General features: G+C 42.3%; 1 protein-coding gene across 2 annotated transcripts in view; it reads right to left on the reverse strand.

Moving 5' to 3' along the window:
• Nucleotides 1-19720, reverse strand: part of LOC144682988 (protein sel-1 homolog 3-like) — a 102561-nt gene that overhangs the window by 68561 nt on the left and 14280 nt on the right. For both annotated transcript variants that reach the window (XM_078545927.1, XM_078545935.1), the window contains 2 exons: nucleotides 7543-7669; nucleotides 6887-7008 (listed from right to left, as the gene is read on the reverse strand). In XM_078545927.1, coding sequence (XP_078402053.1) covers nucleotides 6887-7008; nucleotides 7543-7669 — 249 coding nt within the window. The remainder of the gene's footprint in view (nucleotides 1-6886; nucleotides 7009-7542; nucleotides 7670-19720) is intronic.

The raw sequence follows: 19720 nt of genomic DNA on the forward strand, positions 1-19720 counted from the left end.
GTGTTGGATGACCTCCTAATGGCCCTTCAGCCTTTGGAGCCTAATTGTATGGGGCTTCTGTAGGCAGCAATGTAATCACTTCCAGGGTCCAGCCACCGGCATCTCCGGGTTCTGGAATTCATCCCAATCGAGGCCCATAAATGAAAATCCAGCCCCCACAGCCCCCATCACCACATTCTCCCCCTCTCCCCCAGCCCCCGCCCCCATGAGTACTCAAAAAGGATAGAGGGCAACATCACTTCCTTAACCAACATCACCAAAAATAGATTAACTGATCATTTATCTTATTACTCTATATGGGATTCTGCTGTTCTGCTCTATGCGAATTAAATGCACATTTTCCTACATAATATTAGGCTACATTTACGAAAAAGAATTTATGTGAAACATTTTAAGGTATTTCTCAAGAAAATAAGGTGCCAATGCAAATCTTTCCTTACCCTAACTCCCTGATCCTGAATTAAAAAAAAAACCCTCTAGGTTCCTCATGAACTTGCGCTCTGTTGGATCCTTGGTCGCTAGTTTAGTTGGACAAATGGGTCCAGGTTGCACATGTATTTCGAGATGACCGAGTTGGCACCATAGACAAAGCAGATCAGTAGACGGTTCTTATGTAGAACATATTCTATTTATTTACCAAAGGAACTCAGCAGCTACACTAGTGTACATACAACTAAAACCCTGTCTCTACATTACTCTAGATTACTCACTATGGACTACAGACTACTAAGGTAGCCCGTGCTACTCTGTCATGAAATAATGAGAACATGTGATCTTCTATTATAACATTCTTCTTAAAGGTATATTACACATCAGATTACCATATTCCTCCCCCTTTACTCAGAAATACATTTTACAGTTACAATTACAATTTTTCTCAAAATATCAAATTATTTACAGAGATAAGTAATTTATAAATTCAGTCTTTCTGGAGGTGTCCTTAAGCGTGTAGAATGTCTCAGTTCTACAGCTTCAGATGTTTTATCAAGAACTTGCTTTTCTGGTGTTGTCTGAACATCAGGCTCTTCGGTGGGCTCCTGCAGATCTGTTTCCTCAACTCTTGCAGGTACAGCTGCTCCTTCAGACACACCTGTACTCAGTTGAGTTCTTTCAACAAGAGATGTTGACGCATTCATGAACACTGGAGGCGCATTTCCTGATACATTGTTTCTCTCCTCCTTATATGATCTATATGACTCCATATGATTCGGTCTTCTACTTTCACGTGGTAAGAAAGACTTCCAGTGACTTCACTTATTTCACCTGATAACCACTTAGGTCCTTCACCAAAATTTTTCACATATATCATCTCTCCTACAGTAAAATTTCTGTCACGACTACGCCAATCATGTACAATTTTATGACTTCCCTGACACCTTTCCACCTTTCCCCCCATAAATTTGGCGTTACTAAGCTCAATCTCGTTCTGAGACTGCGATTCATCAACAATTCCACAGGTGTGACACCTGTTGTCATGTTAGGGGTGGTTCTATAATGGAAAATAAAACGTGCTAACTTGGTCACTATGGAATCTCCAGTTACTTTCTTCATACCGTTTTGAATGTTTGAACTGCTCGCTCAGCCAGTCCATTCAAAGAAGGGTGGCATGAAGTTTTTACATGAGTAATACTGTTGAGGCTGATAAACCAAAGGCTCGTAAATGCTGTGCCGTTGTCTGACACGGCCACTTCTGGTAGTCTGTTGATGGCGAAACTTTGTCATAGTTTGTCAATTGTAGCAGAAGATGTTGGTGATTTTACCTCATATTGTCCATCCATTTTGAGTGAGTCAACAATAAGGAGAAACATTGCTCCTATAAAAGGTCCCACATAGTCAATATGCAATTGTACCCATGGCCTTCCTGGCCACTCCCATGGGTGTAACAGAGCTGCTGGAGGTAACTTATGTACTTGCTAAAACTGCAAACAACTTTCCACTAAGCTCTCTATTTCTCCCTCTATTCCAGGCCACCATAGATAGCTGTGTGCTACGGTCTTCATTCAGGAAATATTTGGATGTGCACTATGTAATTCAGTTAACAAAAGCCTTCATCCTTTTGGAGGAACAATCACTCTAGCTCCCCACAATAAGATACCATCCTAGCTGGTTATCTCATGTCTTCTGTGAAAATACGGTTTCATTCCATCAGATTCCTGTTCTTGTGACCAATCATGAAGAACTTGTTCTCGTACTTTGGATAAGACTGGGTCTTGACTTGTCCAATCTCTAATCTGTCTAGCACATACCGGTGACGAATCTCAGAAGTTCAATAATAAAACAAGTTCTTGAGGAACTAGAACATCCTCATAGTTTTCTTTCAAAGCCAAGCAACTAAGTGCATCAACATTTACAATCTGATTTCCAGGCCTGTGGATGAAAGTTTACTCATACGCTCCCAGAATCAATGCCCATCTCTGTATTCTTGCTGAGGCTAGGGTGGTACAGCCTTGTCCTCGCTTAACAATCCTAGCAATGGCTTGTGGTCCAAAATGATAGTAAAATGACGACCGTATAGATACTGGTGAAATTTCTTGATACCAAAGATGATTGAGAAGCCTTCTTTTTCTATCTGTGAGTATCCCTTTTCCGCTGTGATGAGCGTTCTTGATACATATCCAATAGGTTGTTCTGAGCCATCGTCCATTCGATGGGAGAGCACTGCTCCCACTCTATAAGGAAATGTGTCACATGTCAGAACTAACTCTTTTCTTTGGTCAAAATATACTAATGGGCTAGATGAATGTAACAGCTGTCTCACTTTTGTGAAAGCTTCTTTCTGTGGTATTTGCCAAGACCAATGTTGGTTTTTCTTGAGCAGGTAATACAAGGGCGCCAGTTCTGTCGACAAATTAGGCAAAAAACATCCATAGTAATTGATCATCCCCAAGAATGATTTTCATTCGGAGATGTTGCTTGGTGCTGGTGCCTCTCTAATGACTTTCACTTTTTCTTCAACTGGTTGGAGGCCCTGTGCATCTACCTATAACCTTAATAGGCTACCTCTTTTGCTTGGAATGTGCACGCACTTTTCTTTTTATAAATGCACTCCCACCTGTGAAAAATACTTCAAGTTTGCCAAATGCTCCTTTTCAGTGAGCCCTCTCACTAGAACATCATCTCAATAAACTACACCATGAGGCAATCCCTGCAGTAAATTTTCCATTGTCCTCTGGAATATGGTGCATACAGAGGATACACCAAAAGGCAAATAGGTATATTGGTACAACGGTTTGTGTGTATTAATTGTGACACACTTCTCTAACTCCAATTGTTGAGTCCATGAATCCATGAATCCATGGCTCATATCAAGCTTCATGTAGGCAGTTCCACCTGCCGACTTAGCATACAAGTCTTCAATTTTTGGTATAGGGTGTCTGTCCAATTTAGCTGCTTTATTGGCAGTCAATTTGTAATCTCCAAAATTCGAACACTTTGGTCAGGCTTAAGTATGGGGACTACTGGTGCTGCCCATTCCAAGAACTGCACAGGTTGTATCATGCCCTGTTTCTCTAATCTATGCAATTCGGCATCTGCCTTTTCCCGCACTGTACAATGTACAGGTCTTGCCTTCATAAATCAGGGGGTAGAGTCTGGATCAACATGAATTTTTGCTTGTAGCCCTTAGGTCTTCCTGAGTTCATCTTAGAAAACTGAGGTGTGTTTTTGTAGTAGCTCAGGTAACTCAGTGGCTCTCAGTTGGAAGATCTCAGTCCAATCCAATTTACTTTCTTACAGCCAGTTTCGTCCATTAAGACTTGGGCCCCTCACCTGCTACCATCATAAAGGGTAATTTCACTGATTGACTTCTGCACTGAACAGTAACCCTGCTTAGGTCTTTGATTTTGATTTCTTCCCCCGTGTAAATTTTCAATTTGGCATCCGTTTCTTCCAATTTTAATTTATATTCCCCATAATTCAGATATGTGAAGGTATGCTCACCTATCATTGTACAGGAAGCTCCTGTGTCCACCTCCATTCTGATAGGCCTATTATTCACCCTCACAGTTACATAGATTGGTTCTGTTCTTCCTACCTTTAAATTATACAATGAATAAATATCTGAATCTGTTACTTCTGGCTCTTCTATGTTATGAATCTCAAGGGGTTTTTTCTTTTGATTAAAAGCCTGCCTGATTCTATCCTTGCAATGCCTCATGAGATGGCCATTTCAATTATAGTAAAAACTTACGATTTTTTAAAACTTTGATTCATTACAAGGTTGTCTGCTTCCACCTCTGTTATTATTATTCCATGTTTTTGCTGCAGCCATTTCTTTTTATTTGTCAATTTGTAAGCTGTGGCTGCTTCCTGCTTCCCATCAGAGCTGTACATTTTCGCACCCTTTTTGGTTGAAGCCCTGACAATATTCCAGCAATAGTACTGAAGACTTGTGCTCCAGAACTTGCCGCACCCTAGCCAAGCTGTTCCAGTACAGCTACAACACTGGCATCCAATGGGCTATGTGGAAATTTGCCCAATCATGTCCTGCCCATAAAAAACAGGACAAATCCAACCCGGCCAATTATCGCCCCATCAGTCTACTCTCCATCATCAGTAGAACAGAAGGGGTCATCAACAGTGCTATCAAGTGGCATTTGTTTAGCAATAACCTGCTCACTGACATCCAGTTTGGGTTCCACCAGGGCCACTCAGCTCCTGACCTCGTTACAGCCTTGGTTTAAACATGGACAAAAGAGCTGAACTCCTGAGGTGAGGGGAGAGTGACTGCCCTTGACATCAAGGCCACATTTGACCGAGTATGGCATTAAGGAACCCTAGCAAAACTGGAGTCAATGGGAATCAGGAGGAAAACGCTCCACTGGTTGGAGTCATACCTAGCACAAAGGAAGATGGTTGTAGTCGTTGGAGGTCAGTCATGTCAGCTCCAAGACATCACTGCAGGAGTTCCTCAGTGTAGTGTCCTAGGCCCAACCATCTTCAGTTGCTTCATCAATGACCTTCCTTCCATCATAAGGTCAGAAATGGGGATGTTCGCTGATGATTGCACAATGTTCAGCATCATTCATGACTCCTTAGATGCTGAAGCAGTCCATGTCCAAATTCCAGCTTGGGCTGACAAGTGACAAGTAACATTCGCGCCACACAAGTGTCAGGCAATGACCATCTCCAACAAGAGAGAATCTAATCATCACCCCTTGACGTTCAATGGCATTACCATCACTGAATCCCCCACTATCAGCATCCTGGGGGTTACCACTGACCAGAAACTGAACTGGACTAGCCATATAAATACTGTGGCTACAAGAGCAGGTCAGAGGCTAGGAATAGTGCAACGAGTAACTCACCTCCTGACTCCCCAAAGTCTGTCCACCATCTCCAAGGCACAAGTCTGGAGTGTGATGGAATACTCCCCACTTGCCTGAATGAGTGCAGCTCCCAGAGAAGTGTGAAGTGATTCCTTTTGGTAGGAACAACGAGGAGAGGCAATATAAACTAAATGATACAATTTTAATGGATGCTCAGGAATAGGGTATGGGTAGAAACATAAGTGTGGGTGGAAATTAGGAATAACAAGAGTCAGAAAACACTGGTGGGAGTAGTTTCTCAGCCCCTTAACAATAGTTATTATTGATGCTTGAAATTGGTGGAGCTTGTAACAAAGGCGATATAATAATTGTGAGAGACTTCAAACTTTATGTAGACTGGGAATTCAAATTGGCAAGGGCGGTCTAGAACATGAGTTTGTAGACTGTTTTTGTGACAGTTTCCAGGAGCAATACATTGTGGAGTTGACTAGGGAATAAAGCTATCTTGGATCTGGTATTGTGCAATGACGCGGGGTTAATTAGTAATGTCATAGCAACAGATCCACTGGGAAATAGTGATCATAATATAATTGATTTCCATGTTAAGTCTGAAAGAAAAAAAATTGTCCAGTGAGGGAGAACTGGCTAAGGTTGATTGGGTAAATGGACTAAAAGGTATGGCAGTAAATGGACAGTGGGGAACATTTAAAGAAACAACTCAAAATGTTCAACAAAAATACATCCCAGTGAAAAGCAAAAATTCAGCATCCATGGTTAACTCGGGAAGTTAAGGGCAGTACTGGATTCAAAGAAGAGGCTTAAAATGTTGCAAAGAAAATCAGCAAGTCTGAAGATTGGGAGTGTTTTAGAAACTAACAAAGGGCCACCAAGAATTGATAAAAAGGGAAAAAATAGAATATGAGAGTAAACTTGCTAGAAATATAAAAACAGATTGCAAGAGCTCTTATAAGTATATTAAAAAAGAAAAATTAATTAAAGTAGACATTGGCCCCTTAGAAACAGAGTCAGAAGAAATTATCATGGGGAATGAGGAAATGGCAAAGACATTGAACAAATAGTTTATGTCTGTCTTCACAGTAGAAGACACAAGTTGCCTATCAGAAATAGAAGATAACCTAGCGGCTAAAAAGAGAGGAAATTAAGGTAATTAATAGCAGCAGACAAAAAGCATTGGAGAAACTTAAGGCACTAAAATCCAACAAACCCCTGGGGCCTGATGACCTACACCCTAGGGTTCTAAAAGTGATTGTTGCAGAGATAGTGGATGCATTAGCTATGATTTTCCAAACTTCCTTAGATTCAGGAACGGACAGCAACCACGGCATGCGATTCCTTCTAATCTTCTCCAGTTTATGACACAGCTAACTATTCCTTCCTAGACCACCTCTGTACTCCTTATCTGCAGCAACTTATGCTTCTTCTATTCTTATCCGTCCCAAAAAAGGTAGTCATTGCTTCCAACAACTTCTCCCACATTCACCCAGTCACCTACTCACCAAAGAGAAACTGAAAGCAGCAATTCAGTTCCAACACAGCACTATGAATGTTATGGTTAAGTATATCTGGCAATTTCAGAATATTATAGAAGCATGGCTTACCATCCTGAGTTAGAAACAGCAATGGGGTGGCATAGACCTGTTTTTCATTGATGTGATGGAAAATCCCACAAAGGAGCCATTTACACCCATGGAGTACATAAATCCAGATTGACACAGTAAACCTATCAGACAATTTTGAAGAAATAATCTGATTATATTACAGGATGAGAAAATTCTACAAATAATTTGAGCAATACATGGCCTTATCCATGAAAAAAGATATCAGAAGCAAAAACTTAACTTGTACATATAGTGCATGCTTGCTTTAGTTTAGAACAATTTATATAGCAACTTTTATGTAATAAAACATTCGAAGATGCGTCACAGGAGCATTATAAAGCAAAATTAGGCATTGAGTCACATAAGGTAATATTAGAGTAGATGGTGAAAAAACTTGGTCAAAGAGGCAGGTTTTAAGGAGCATCTTAATATGTGTATTTGCTAAGCCTTGTTATATGTTTCCATTCAAAACACCCATTGTTGTGCACACTTTCTGTTTTGTTTAAATTTAGGTTAGCAGAGCAAATCCACAATGATCACTGAACTATATTAAACTACAAAAAGACATTGTGTTGTTTTCTGATGCAGGTAAACAGGATATTAGAACTATAAAAGGAACGTCAACAAGGATGTAATTTGCAATATTCTGGGCATACCTTGGATTGTTGACAAGTTTTTTGCTTGTCGCTTCCACCTCCAGATTATTAAATTTTTTTAGTTTCCTCATTATTCCAAAATTCAAACCAGGTGATGCAAATGGAAAACCAAGTAGCTCCACAACATCTAGAAGAAAAGAAAGTTAATAATCATACATAAACATATTCAAGATGTAATAATTTGTTGATATGGAAGAGTTCCATTAAAAATAAATCCATTTGCCAGAGAAAAATCTGACCTGAACAAAAAACCAAACCAAGCTAAAAGAACTGGGGCAAAATTTTTCAGTCGGCATGCAGGAGCAGGTCTGACACACTGACACGTAAAATGATGCACTATGACGTCGGGCGAGCGTCCTATTAAGGCCATTAAGAAATAAATTGAAGCACTTGTGAACACTGCCTGTCCAACCTTAAGGTTGGCGGGCAGGCAAAAAGCCCAAGCGGCCTTCGCATTTTTCAGGAAACCATGAGCAGGATGAGGTTTCCTGAAGCTTTTATTAAATAAATAAATTTTCATAAATATAAAAACATGTCCTAACTCATGACATAGTCACATTAGGGGGCATGTTTAAATAATTTTTAAAATCATTTATTTAATTATTTTCATCTCCATTCAATCTCCCCGAGGCAGCTCCGTGCCTCAGGGAAATTGCTGTACTCTTTCACGCACATGTGTGAAAGAGCGCTGGCCCCGACTCTTCCTCCTCCCCCAGCTTGCACAGGTAGCGTGAGCGCTACTAGTCACATATTACGCTGGGCAGGCCTTAATTGGCCTGTGCGCTTAAAATGGTGGCATGGACTCGATCGCGGCTGGCAATCAGCTCCGCACCCACCCCTGCACGCTCCCGCCCAGCCCGCCCGTCATATGAAAAATCCTGCCCCTATTGATAGGATCATGGAAAGTTTACGGCACAGAAAGAGGCCCCTTGGCCCATCGTGTCTGTGCCAGCCGAAAAACAAGCCACCCAGCCTAATCCCACTTTTCAGTTTTTGGTCCGTAGCCCTGCAGGTTTTGGCACTTGAGGTGCATATCCAGACACCTTTAAAAAGAGTTGAGGGGTTCTGCCTCTAGTTTCTTTCAGGCAGTGAGTTCCAGACCCTCACAACCCTCTGGGTGAAAAAATGTGAGATGATTAGTAGCACTTAACAATGATTCAAAATTAAATAATAGCAGTAAGAGCTCATTTTGCAATTCAGGTCCCATTCATAAAGTGATCAGAACAAATTACATAGCAAGCATGCTATTCGCCTCAGCTTTTCCATGTTGTGGAACATGGCATTTGGAAATAACATGGGGGGCAATTTAAAAATAAAATTGTCATGCTTTGATTTGTGGCAATTTTTAAATCAAGAGGAATAAGTTTTGTACAATTTGTGTTTGTAACTTACCCAAACAGCTGTAGATCAACAATCCAGCTCAACAGTGATTTCAAAGAATCTTAGGGAAGAATTCAATGCCCCCCAGCATTGAGTCTGGGGGTAAAAGAGGGTATTTAATGGAGCAGCAGGGTGCCAGGTGGCTGTTGTAGGGTGTTGGATACCATTCACAAGTCTTAATGAAGTCTCCTTCATCTTAAGTAGGTTAACTGTATGTATTTATTAACTACATGAACTAGGTACAACTATATACAATAAAGATTTAAGCTAGGAGCTGATTCCATGCTTGCTTGTGCACATGGCTCTGTACAACACTAGACTGACCCCTCGGTATGGGTCCAGCGTTCTCTTACATTACTCAGTCCCACATTAACCCTATATGTGCCAGACCCTTGTACTACACCTTCCCCAAGTCCATATCCAATGTATTTCAAGTTATTCTACTTATTTATTTACATTGTTATTACTACCCCATCTCCCCCTTTCAAGTCTCTGAGCTCATAGGTTCAGGCAGTCTGGAGGCCTCATAAACCTTCCATATCTCGGTCGCACCACTGACAGAAGAGTGATAGGCTCTATCCTTGCAGGTAAATTCTGTTGATTTGGAGGCTGTTCTGGCATCTGGGTATCTTTCTCGATGTCTCTCCACTGTACTGTGGGAACGGGCAGTCGAGGCACGAGGAGGAGACTCCTCCTGTTTCCCGACTGCACCCTCTCAGGTGCCAACCAGGTAGGACCAAGGTTGATCATTGTCCTTCCTAATGATAGTGCCCTCTCTCTCTCTCGAGGTCTTTAATCCAGATCTTGTCATCCTTTCGTAGTTGTGGCAAATGTCTGCCGCGGTACCTTTTGTTGTAGGTGGAAGCCTGCTTCTACCTGTAGGACTGCTCTCTTGCTTGGATGACCTGGTAATCCTTGGTTACCAACTCTGGTATTAGTTTCTTCAACAGGACTGGAAGTTGTGTGCGGAGTTTTCTGCCCATCAGGAGTTCGAATGGGGCCAGGACACTTCGTAACAAGGTGAACCTGTAGGTTAACGGTGCTGTGGGAAAGTCCTCATTTTTTTTAAGGAGGGTATTTACAGTGCAGGCCCCTCTTTCGGCCTCCCCATTTGACTGTGGGTACATTAGGGAGCTGGTATGGTGGTGGAAGCCTGATGTGATGGCGAAGTGCACAAAGTACTCATTTGAAAATTGTGAGCCATTGCTGGACACGATTACATCCGGGATACGAGCATCTCTTTTAGTGCCTTAATTACTGCCTCTTTGGTAGTCGTATATGGTTGTTTCACCCCCAACCCATCTGGAAAAATAATCCACCACTATAAAGGAACAATTTGCTTTTGAAGAGAAATAGGTCGATGCCCAGCCTCTCCCATGGCCTGGTAGGGAACTGTGTGGGAATGAGGGATTCTCTTTGGTCCTGCCTGTGCAGCACACACAGCTGACAGTTTGCTATGGTGTCTTCAATTACCCTGGAAATGCCTGGTCACCAGACAGTGGATTGCTGGAGGTCCGGAATTGAGGATGGGATTTGGACCTCACTAATAGCTTTAGTTTTCTGTCAGTCTGCTGTGGCCCAGGAATCAAACTGCTGTTTTGGAGAACTCACATTGCTCAATCAGCATCAGCCCTGCTTCCTGCAGGCACTCTAAGACTGCTGTGAATCTCTTGTCATTTTCCTCCACCGTTGTACATAAACCAATATGTTGTCCATATGGCAAATGATCCCCCTGTAGGCCCTGCAAAATGGCCGACAGACTACACTGAAATATTTCTGGTGCCAAAATGATTCCAAAAGGCAAGCAGTTAAAGCAGAATCTGCCGAAGCGGGTAATGAATGTGGTCAGCAGCTGGATTCTTTGATGAGCGGGAAGTTGCCAAAAGCTTTGAAACTATCATGCTCTTCGAGAATTTAGTCAGGCTTTTGCCCACTGAGGATATGAGATGTACTTCTCTGGCTACGGCTTTATTGAGCTGTGTCAGATAGGTGTTAGTACAAATGGATCCGTTCGGTTTTGGAACTGGAACCATCCCACAACACCATGCAGTTGGTTGTGTGATGGGGGAGATAACTCCCACGTTTGCCATCTCGTCCAGCTGCTGCTGCATTTGCTACATGAGTTGGTGGGGGAATCTTTCGTGGAGCGAATAGGCACACAGATTTAGTATCCTCTCTCAGTATGCACTTATACTGGTTTTTCAGTCGCCCCAGTTCTGTAAAAAGCTTCAGGAGCTCGCTTTTATACTTGGAGCCAAGCCCTTGATACAAAAAATATGACAAGGTCAAGTTTGACATAGGCTTTGCGGGTTAGTAGTGAACAGTCCTGGTTGTGGACGATGAACAAGGTCTCCGGATTCTTTTATCCTTGACCCTCAGTGCCACCTGCACCGGGAGCTTTATGCCTCCCGCACCGTATACGTGTGTCGTGGGTGGCATCAGCCACTGGGTCACCAGACATGGTTCTCTATCTGATAGGACCATAACACTGGCCCCCATGTCCAATTCTGTGAGATGCCATTAACCGAAATGTTGAGATTCCAAAATGAAAATCCAGGATCATTGACTTCACCCAAGAAACATGGCTGTGTCCCCTCTTGGTGTGCACTCTCAACCTCATGAATCATCTTTGGGTCTTCTTTGTATCTAGTTGTTTTGGCCTTGCACAGTATGTTGAAGTGTCCAATTCTGTTACATTGAAAACATTGGGCTAAAATTGCAGGATATTGATCTCACCTGTGGAGGCGCTTTGCTCCACAGTGCTGGCATGGTCGCCCTACGGGTCGTATACGGGAATGATTTCATTAGCCTGGAGTGTCTCTGTTTTTGTGTTGTTTAACTAATTGGACTGTGGGATTTCCTTTGTATCATGGTTTACTTTCTCCTCTTAAAATGGACCTGTGCTGCACACGGAGTTTAAACTGCCTAACAATCTGGATGGCTTTCTCGAGGGTTAGATCTTCCTTTGCTTGCATTATGTCTGAGTGCGTCGTCCGCTACTCCTACAACTAACCTATCCCTGATAAGTTCAGAGTTTAAGTTTTCTGTATTCACAGCCTCCAGGCTGCATTTAACTGACTATGGCATCAAGGAGTCCTAGCAAAACTGGAGTCAATGGGAATCAGGGGGAAAACTCTCCATTGGTTGGAGTCATATCTAGCACAAAGGAAGGTGGTTGTGGTTGTGGTTGTTGGAAGTCAATCATTTCAGCCCCAGGACATCACTGCAGGAGTTCCTCAGTATAGTGTCCTAGGCCCAACCATCTTCAGTTGCTTCATCAATGACCTTCCTTCCATCATAAGGTCAGAAGTGGGGATGTTTGCTGATGATTGCACAATGTTCAGCACCATTCGCAACTCCTCAGATACTGAAGCAGTCCATGTCCAAATGCAGCAAGACTTGGAAAATATCCAGGCTTGGGCTAACCAGTGCCATGTAACATTTGCGCCACACAAGTGTCAGGCAATGACCATCTCCAGCAAGAAAGAATCAAACCATTGCCCCATGACGCTCAATGGCATTACCATCACTGAATCCCCCATCCTGGAGGTTGCCATTGACCCAAAACTGAACTGGACTAGCCATATAAATACTGTGGCTACAAGAGCAGGTCAGAAGCTAGGAATCCTGCCACGAGTAACTCACCTCTTGACTCTCCAAAGCCCATCCACCATCTACAAGGCACGAGTCAGGAACGTGATGGAATACTCCCCACTTGCCTGGATGAGTGCAGCTCCCATAACGCTCAAAAAGCTTGACACCGTCCAGAACAAAGCAGCCCACTTGTTTGGCACCAGATCCACAAACATTCACTCCCTCCACCACCGACGTACAGTAGCAGCAGTGTGTACCATCTACAAGACGTACTGCAGGAATTCACCAAGGCTCCTTCGACAGCACTTTCCAAACCCACGATCACTACCATCTAGAAGGACAAGGGCAGAAAATAGATCACCACCCGGAAGTTCCCCTCCAAGTCAGTCACCATCCTGGTTTGGAAATATATTGCTGTTCCTTCACTGTCGCTGGGTCAAAATCGTGGAACTCCCTTCCTACAGTGCTATGGGTGTATCTACACCACATGGACTGCAGCGGTTCAAGAAGGCAGCTCACCACCACCTTCTCAAGGGCAACTAGGGATGGGCAATAAATGCTGGCTCAGCCAGAGAAGCCAACATCCTGTGAATGGATGTTAAAAAAAAAGCCACCCTGTACAGATCAATAATGAATGAATCGACAGGTTCTCAAGGCCGCTGGACACGCAGACTAAATTTAGCCCTTTTGAGGATTTTGTTATTTCTTAGGTTAAAATAAACATTGAATGACTTTAGTACTTCTTCAAGTTTAGCAGATGATTCATTGATTCCTTGTTTAACAATAATGTTGTCCACTATCGGGCCTACCAAGTAAAGCAGCGCATTAGCTTATTGATCTCTTTTTATCCAGAACTGAAGTAATCATGTGTCAAAGGAAGCACATCCCCCCCAAGTCCCCAATTATGTGATTGATCTGTGCCTTGGATAAGTTCAAATTGATCTGGAAGAGTGGATTTCTGATCCATGGTTAAAAAACATTTAAAGTGTAGTTTCAGCTTTATGAAGGTGCTGAAATTCGAGATGGCGCTGCCATTTGTTTGAAAACAAAAGGTTTACATGCACTTGCCGGTTTTGGCGGGCTCTCGCTGTATGGTGCTGGCTGCTTGGATTGACGAGCAGCAGATTTCTCTGTTTCAATGTTATGCTTTAGGGTGGTGAAAGCGTCAAATCTTGGTCTTTAAAGCTGATTCTTTTGTTACAATTCTTCCAAATTAACTGTTTTTTTTCATTTTGGAACCGAGTTCGGACACCATGTGTTCAGGCGCTGACTCAGGAATCCAGCTGGCCACTGCTTTCAGAAACAGGTTGCTTGACTTTTAAAAGACTGAAAACATTGTTGAAGTATTTCTGGCCAAGAACTTAATTTTATAGCTCACCTCTGCTCGGTTCTTTGATTCTGCAATCCGTGGGTATTCAAACTGGACTTCCACATGGTCTTTGGAGATCTAAGCTGCACTGTGGAGTTTTTTCCTTTTGCCCTCTGCTTCCAATTCTGCTATCGAGCTTCTCTCAGACGATCTTCTTCTGTGTCCTCACTTCAGGTGCTTTCAGTCAGGTCAGAATGCCGCTCCTTTAATTTTCCAGCTTTGAGTTTCTGCTCCAGCTTCTGAGGTCCTCGGTTTTTCCCAAGAGCTGCCCCCATATTGTAGAGTATTGGATACCGATCAGTAGGTTTTAATGAAGTCTTCATAGTCTTAACTAGGTTAACTGTACATAATTAATGATAAGAACTATGTACACATCTACAGTAAAGGATTCAAGCTAGGAGCGTTTCCACGCTTGCTTGTGCACACGGCTCTGACCAACACTAGACTGACCCCTAGGTGTGGGTCATGTGTTCCCTTACATCACTGTATAAGCAGTACTACACTCAGTCCCACATCAACCCTATATGTGCCAGACACTTATACTATTGTGGGGATCCCACCACCTTCCTGCCTCCGCCCAGTTAAGTCCAGGGCGGGAAGACTTATGGATAGCCTTCCCACCCAGACATGAGTTGTGACCCTTCAATGGGCAATTAATGTCCATTTAAAAAGGGCTCATCCCATTGTTTCTGGTATTCAACCAGCAGCAGGCGAGGGAGGTGCCATACGCGAATTCTAAAAACCAATTTCGATGGGATCCTGGGGGGCAGGGGGAGAGTGTCCTTGTTCAAAGACACTAAAACGGGGAAGTATGTGCGTGGGCTGGGGTGGGGGTGTGGCGCTGAAAGCCACCCTTCTGCCCTTGTCTCCAACCTCCTGCTAATAATAGATCAGATAACTTAATTGAATAATAACTACTTCAGTATGAATTATAATGATTCTCTTATGAGCTAAGTGAGGTTTCAGTCTATCCGTTGTGAATGCCTAGACACGAGTGTACTGAGTGAATCTTCACAAACCAAGATGTTCATTCCTGTAGAATGAAATGAAGCATTTTCTGCTTGCATATGAATGCGATTGTAATGATTGTGCCTTAAATTCTCTGACAACTCAACTTCAAACCAATGGAGTGGTTAAATATGGGGCACCGAAAACTACTGGAATTTTTTAGCATCTGCTATGAAATCACATTCCTTTAATTTATTTCTTCAGGGAGACATTAGATTGATAATATAACTTTCCCATGAGTCAAGGCTCTGTTTCTCCAAAAGCTAAAAAAAGCTTCCTGTTTATATCAAATATATTTCTTATTGTTAGAAAGAGATAGTTTAAGTATATGTGTATTTGTGTGTGTGTATATACTTAAGTTTAAGTTCACTTTATGTTTCTGTATTTGTGTGTTAAGAAGGGGGAAACTTGAGTTTTGGTTTCATTTTAAAAGGTGTCTACATTTTAATCAAGTTTTACAACTCTTGAAGGGGAGTTAAAACAAACACAAAATAGAAAAAAACTGTGCTGTTGCTTAGCAATGGGAGCTCACAGGCACAGGGAGAAAGAGAACAGCAGTTTTTTAGTTCAGCTGGAACCAGGAGCTGGACAGGAGAGGGAACTGCAGGAAGCAGATTTCCCATAAGAACAGAAGGTCGCAGAAAACAAGGAGTTCCAAGAAGACCTGCAAGTCAAAGGAAGATCAGGAATCTGGAAAAGGTCCTATTAAGTGAAGGCAAGAGTGAGAAGCAGAGGAAGGCTCCCAGATTAAAGGGAGAAAGCTGCAGGATGCAGACGTAAAGCAAAATAGACGTGTGAGAAGCCAGAAGATTTGAGGAAACAGCCAAAATTGGTGACTCCTTACTATGGGCATGTCGGCCAATGGTGTTCTGTTGGCATGGCTGAGTACCTGAGAGAGAATGTGCGTGGAAGGCGAAGCTTGAATGCATGTGGCAATCCAGCAGAGAGGAACATCTAAAGGAGAGATCAAAACCCTGGAGGTGGACCCTTGTGGAAGGCGTCCGAGAGAAAGTGTTGTTTGTGGGAAGATTCCAAAGTGGGTTCTTCAAGATTGGAAACCCTCGTGTGAAAGACGGAGTACAGTGAGATCGGCTGGCTCAGGGTATAACAAGCGTCTGGGGTAGTTGATGAGGGATCCATAACATCTGTTTGGAGTAGCATCTGTCACTTGGTTTCAGAGTGTGGTGTGCCTGACCACAGGTCATCTATTGGTTTACATGAACTGGGTACTTCACGTGAACATAAGAGTGTAAGATAGCTTTTGTAACTTGCGTTATCCTTACAAATCTATATATATGTAAAGGTACAGTTGTGAGTGAAGGAATATTGTAATATAGTTCGTCGTTTCTTGTTAAATAAATGTTTTATTCTTTTTTTAAAAGGTCATAGCTGACTCTTGTGCCACTGTCCAGTAGCCACTCTATGTTTCTAAACAAAAAATAAAAGTTAGGACATATCAAGCCAGGTTCCACTCTGGGATCTGACTTGTCCAGTAGTAACATCAGCTGGGATCATAACATTAAGGATAATTGACTCATTATATGAGTTAATAGCCTGTGCAAGCTTGATGTCAAAATAGGGTGCATCAAAGCATCCTGCAGGATAATGGGAACCCTGGTCAGAACGTTGCTCGCTGCATATTGCGCAAACTCATGAATCAGCCAAAGGCCACCATTTTCATTCGTAAAAAGTGCCAGTCTACCTCAGATTATCTTGGAAGGGTAAGGTATCTCAAAGGTTTGAGCAACAGGTGAAAGCTAGCCGTTTCAGGCTGCTACTATGCTGTAGCAACACAAACAGGGTGCTACCATCAAAAGACATTCTGCTTACCACACAAATGGCTAATGTGGTACATGAATTTCAGTGCCGGTGTGATGCCAGGTATGTAGGCCATGCGTCCTAATAATTGGTGGATTGTATGAAATACCACGTCCCTTCTGCTGTTTACTATAGAGGATACAAAACACATTCCAGTAATAGCTGTAAATCAAGAGGTGAAAATGAGAGAGGAACTTCGTGAAATTGCAATCACTAGGGAAGCAGTACTGAGCAAACTGATGGAGCTGTGGGCTGACAAGTCTCCGGGTCCTGATGGACTTCATCCTAAGGTCTTAATAAAGATGGCTAATGAGGTATAGATGCACTAGTGTTAATTTTCCAAAATTTGCTAAGTTCTGGAAAGATTCCATAGACTGGAAAGTAGCAAATATAACCCCTGTATTCAAGAGGGGAGTGAGGCAGAAAGCAGGAAACTATAGGCCAGTTAGCTTGATGTCTGTCATAGGGAAGTTGTTAGAATTGATCATTAAGGGGGTTATAGCTGGGCACTTAGAAAAGCTCAAGGTAATCGGGAAGAATCAGCGAGGTTTTGTGAAAGGGAAATCATGTTTAACCAACTTATTGGAGTTTTTTGAAGGAATAACATGCGCTTGGATAAAGGGGAGCCTGTAGACGGACTGTACTTGGATTTTCATAAGACGTCATATCAAAGGAAGAAAGCTGCAGGATGCAGGCTTAAAGCAAAATAGGCTTGCGAGAAGACAGAAGATTTGAGGAGACAGCCAAGATTGGTGGCTCCTTACTATGGGCATGTCGGCCAGTGGTGTTCTGTTGGCATGGCCGAGTACCTGAGAGAGAGTGTGCATGGAAGGCAAAGCTTGAATGCACATGGCAATCCAGTGGAGAGGTACATCGAAGGTGTCACCTCAAAGGTTACTACAGAAAATAAAAGCTCATGGTGTAGGGGGTAACATATTAGCATGGATAGAAGATTGGCTGGCTGGCACAAAACAGAGTATGCATAAATGGGTCTTTTTCAGATTGGTAGGATGTGACAAGTGGAATTCCACAGAGGTCTGTGTAGGGGCCTCAACTTTTTAAAATTTACATCAATGACTTAGATGAGGGAAGCGATGGCATGATAGCTAAATTTGCAGATGACACAAAGATAGGTAGAAAAGTATATAGTGAAGAGGACATAAGGAGGTTGCAGACGGATATAGATAGGGTGAGTGAGTGGGCAAAGATCTGGCAGATGGAGTTTAATGTGGGAAAATGTAAAGTGCTTTGGCAGGAAGAATAAAAAAACAGAGTATTATTTAAATGGAGTACAGCTGCATAATTCCGAGATGCAGAGGGATCTAGGTGTTCTAGTAAATGAGTCACAAGAAGTTAGTATGCAGGTAGAGCAAGCAATTACGAGGGCTAATGGAATGCTGTCCTTTATTATGAGAGGGTTTGAACATAGAAGTAAGGATGTTATGCTTCAGTTATACGGGACATTGGTGAAACTGCACCTCAAATACTGTGTGCAGTTTTGGTCTTCTTATTTAAGAAAGGATGTAAATGTGTTGGAGGTGGTTTACCAGATTGATACCTGGAATGAGCCAATTGACTTATGAGGAAAGGTTAGACAGACTGGGCTTGTTTCCACAGGAGTTTAGAAGAGCGGGGGTGATTTGATCGAAGTATACAAGATCCTGAATTGTCTTGACGATGGACGTGGAAAGGATGTTTCCTCTTGTGGATGAGTCTAGAACTAAGGGGCACTGTTTTAAAATTAGGAGTCGCCTAGGACAGAGATGAGGAGAATTTTTTTCTCTCAGCGTGTTGTGCAACTTTGGAACACTCTGCCTCAGTAGGCAGTGGAGGCGGGGTCATTGAATATTTTTAAGGCAGAGGTAGATAGATTATTTTTAGGCAAGGGTATCAAAGGTTATTGGGGGTAGATGGGAATATGGAATTTGAAATACAAGTAGATCAGCCATGATCTTATTGAATGGCAGAGCAGGCTCGAGGGGTCGAATGGCCTACTCCTGTTCCTATTTGTTATGTTTCTTCTGTTCGCAACAGTTAAAGTACTAACCATACTCAACCACCCATGCTTGCAAAACTCATAACAGTGTCCAACATTAGTTGTGATTCCGCAATTGGGCAACACTTACTAGATTATACTATCAATCAATTTAAGATTATTAGTTGGACTCGCAGGGTGGCTCACTTACGCTTGCTAGAAGTTACATATATTCACACACAGGGCCCTGTTCTTTGCAAACAGAAAGAACATTGTGCCTTTTTCAACTAAACTAAAGCTTGGGGGGGAGTGGGGTGTGGTGTGCAGCCATACCCTGGTTCATTCCCCATGGCAATACCTTGACCAGAGTCAAATAGCCTGGTTTGAATTTAAACAAAAGCTTGGCAGTTAACTGTTTCCTGCTGCATTCTCCATGGCAACACCTCTACCAATCAAAGTCCATTTGCCAACCAATCAGTACCCTCTTCTCATGCAGTATAAGGTGTTATTCCCTTCAAGATATGGTATTCTTGTAATACCGTCCTGATAAATGCAAGATGAAAAGCTTCGATAGCATGTCTCTTTTTCCATCAATATTCAAGTTCTGTGCTACCAAGCAACTATTTATACATTTTTCCTATTGTACTTATGTTTCATATTAGTACTCATGTTGGTTAAGCTTTTGTTCTTCATAATTCTATTTAATTGTAAACAATGTTTTAGTCTAACCTGTAAATTCTGGTCTGAATTTAACATTGATTAATTCAAAATGAGTGCAAAGGACAGAACACTACCACATTTAATTTTGAAGAATGTCATGAACAACCTCCAATTGATGTAAATCTGTGAAAGGATGAAAAAGAAGTTTCCAGATTGTATGAGACAAGATTTTCTTTCAGTACCACTGAGAGTACAATCGAGAGAGAAAGGCATGCTAACATTGGTAGAGCATCACATCATGGCAACAAAAGGTCTTAGTATTTTGCACAGTGAATTACATTTGGACTCCAGTGACATGTATGCAGGCAAATCCA

The sequence above is a fragment of the Cetorhinus maximus genome, chromosome 1 (genome assembly GCF_964194155.1).
Source record: "Cetorhinus maximus chromosome 1, sCetMax3.hap1.1, whole genome shotgun sequence".
Lineage (NCBI taxonomy): Eukaryota > Metazoa > Chordata > Chondrichthyes > Lamniformes > Cetorhinidae > Cetorhinus > Cetorhinus maximus.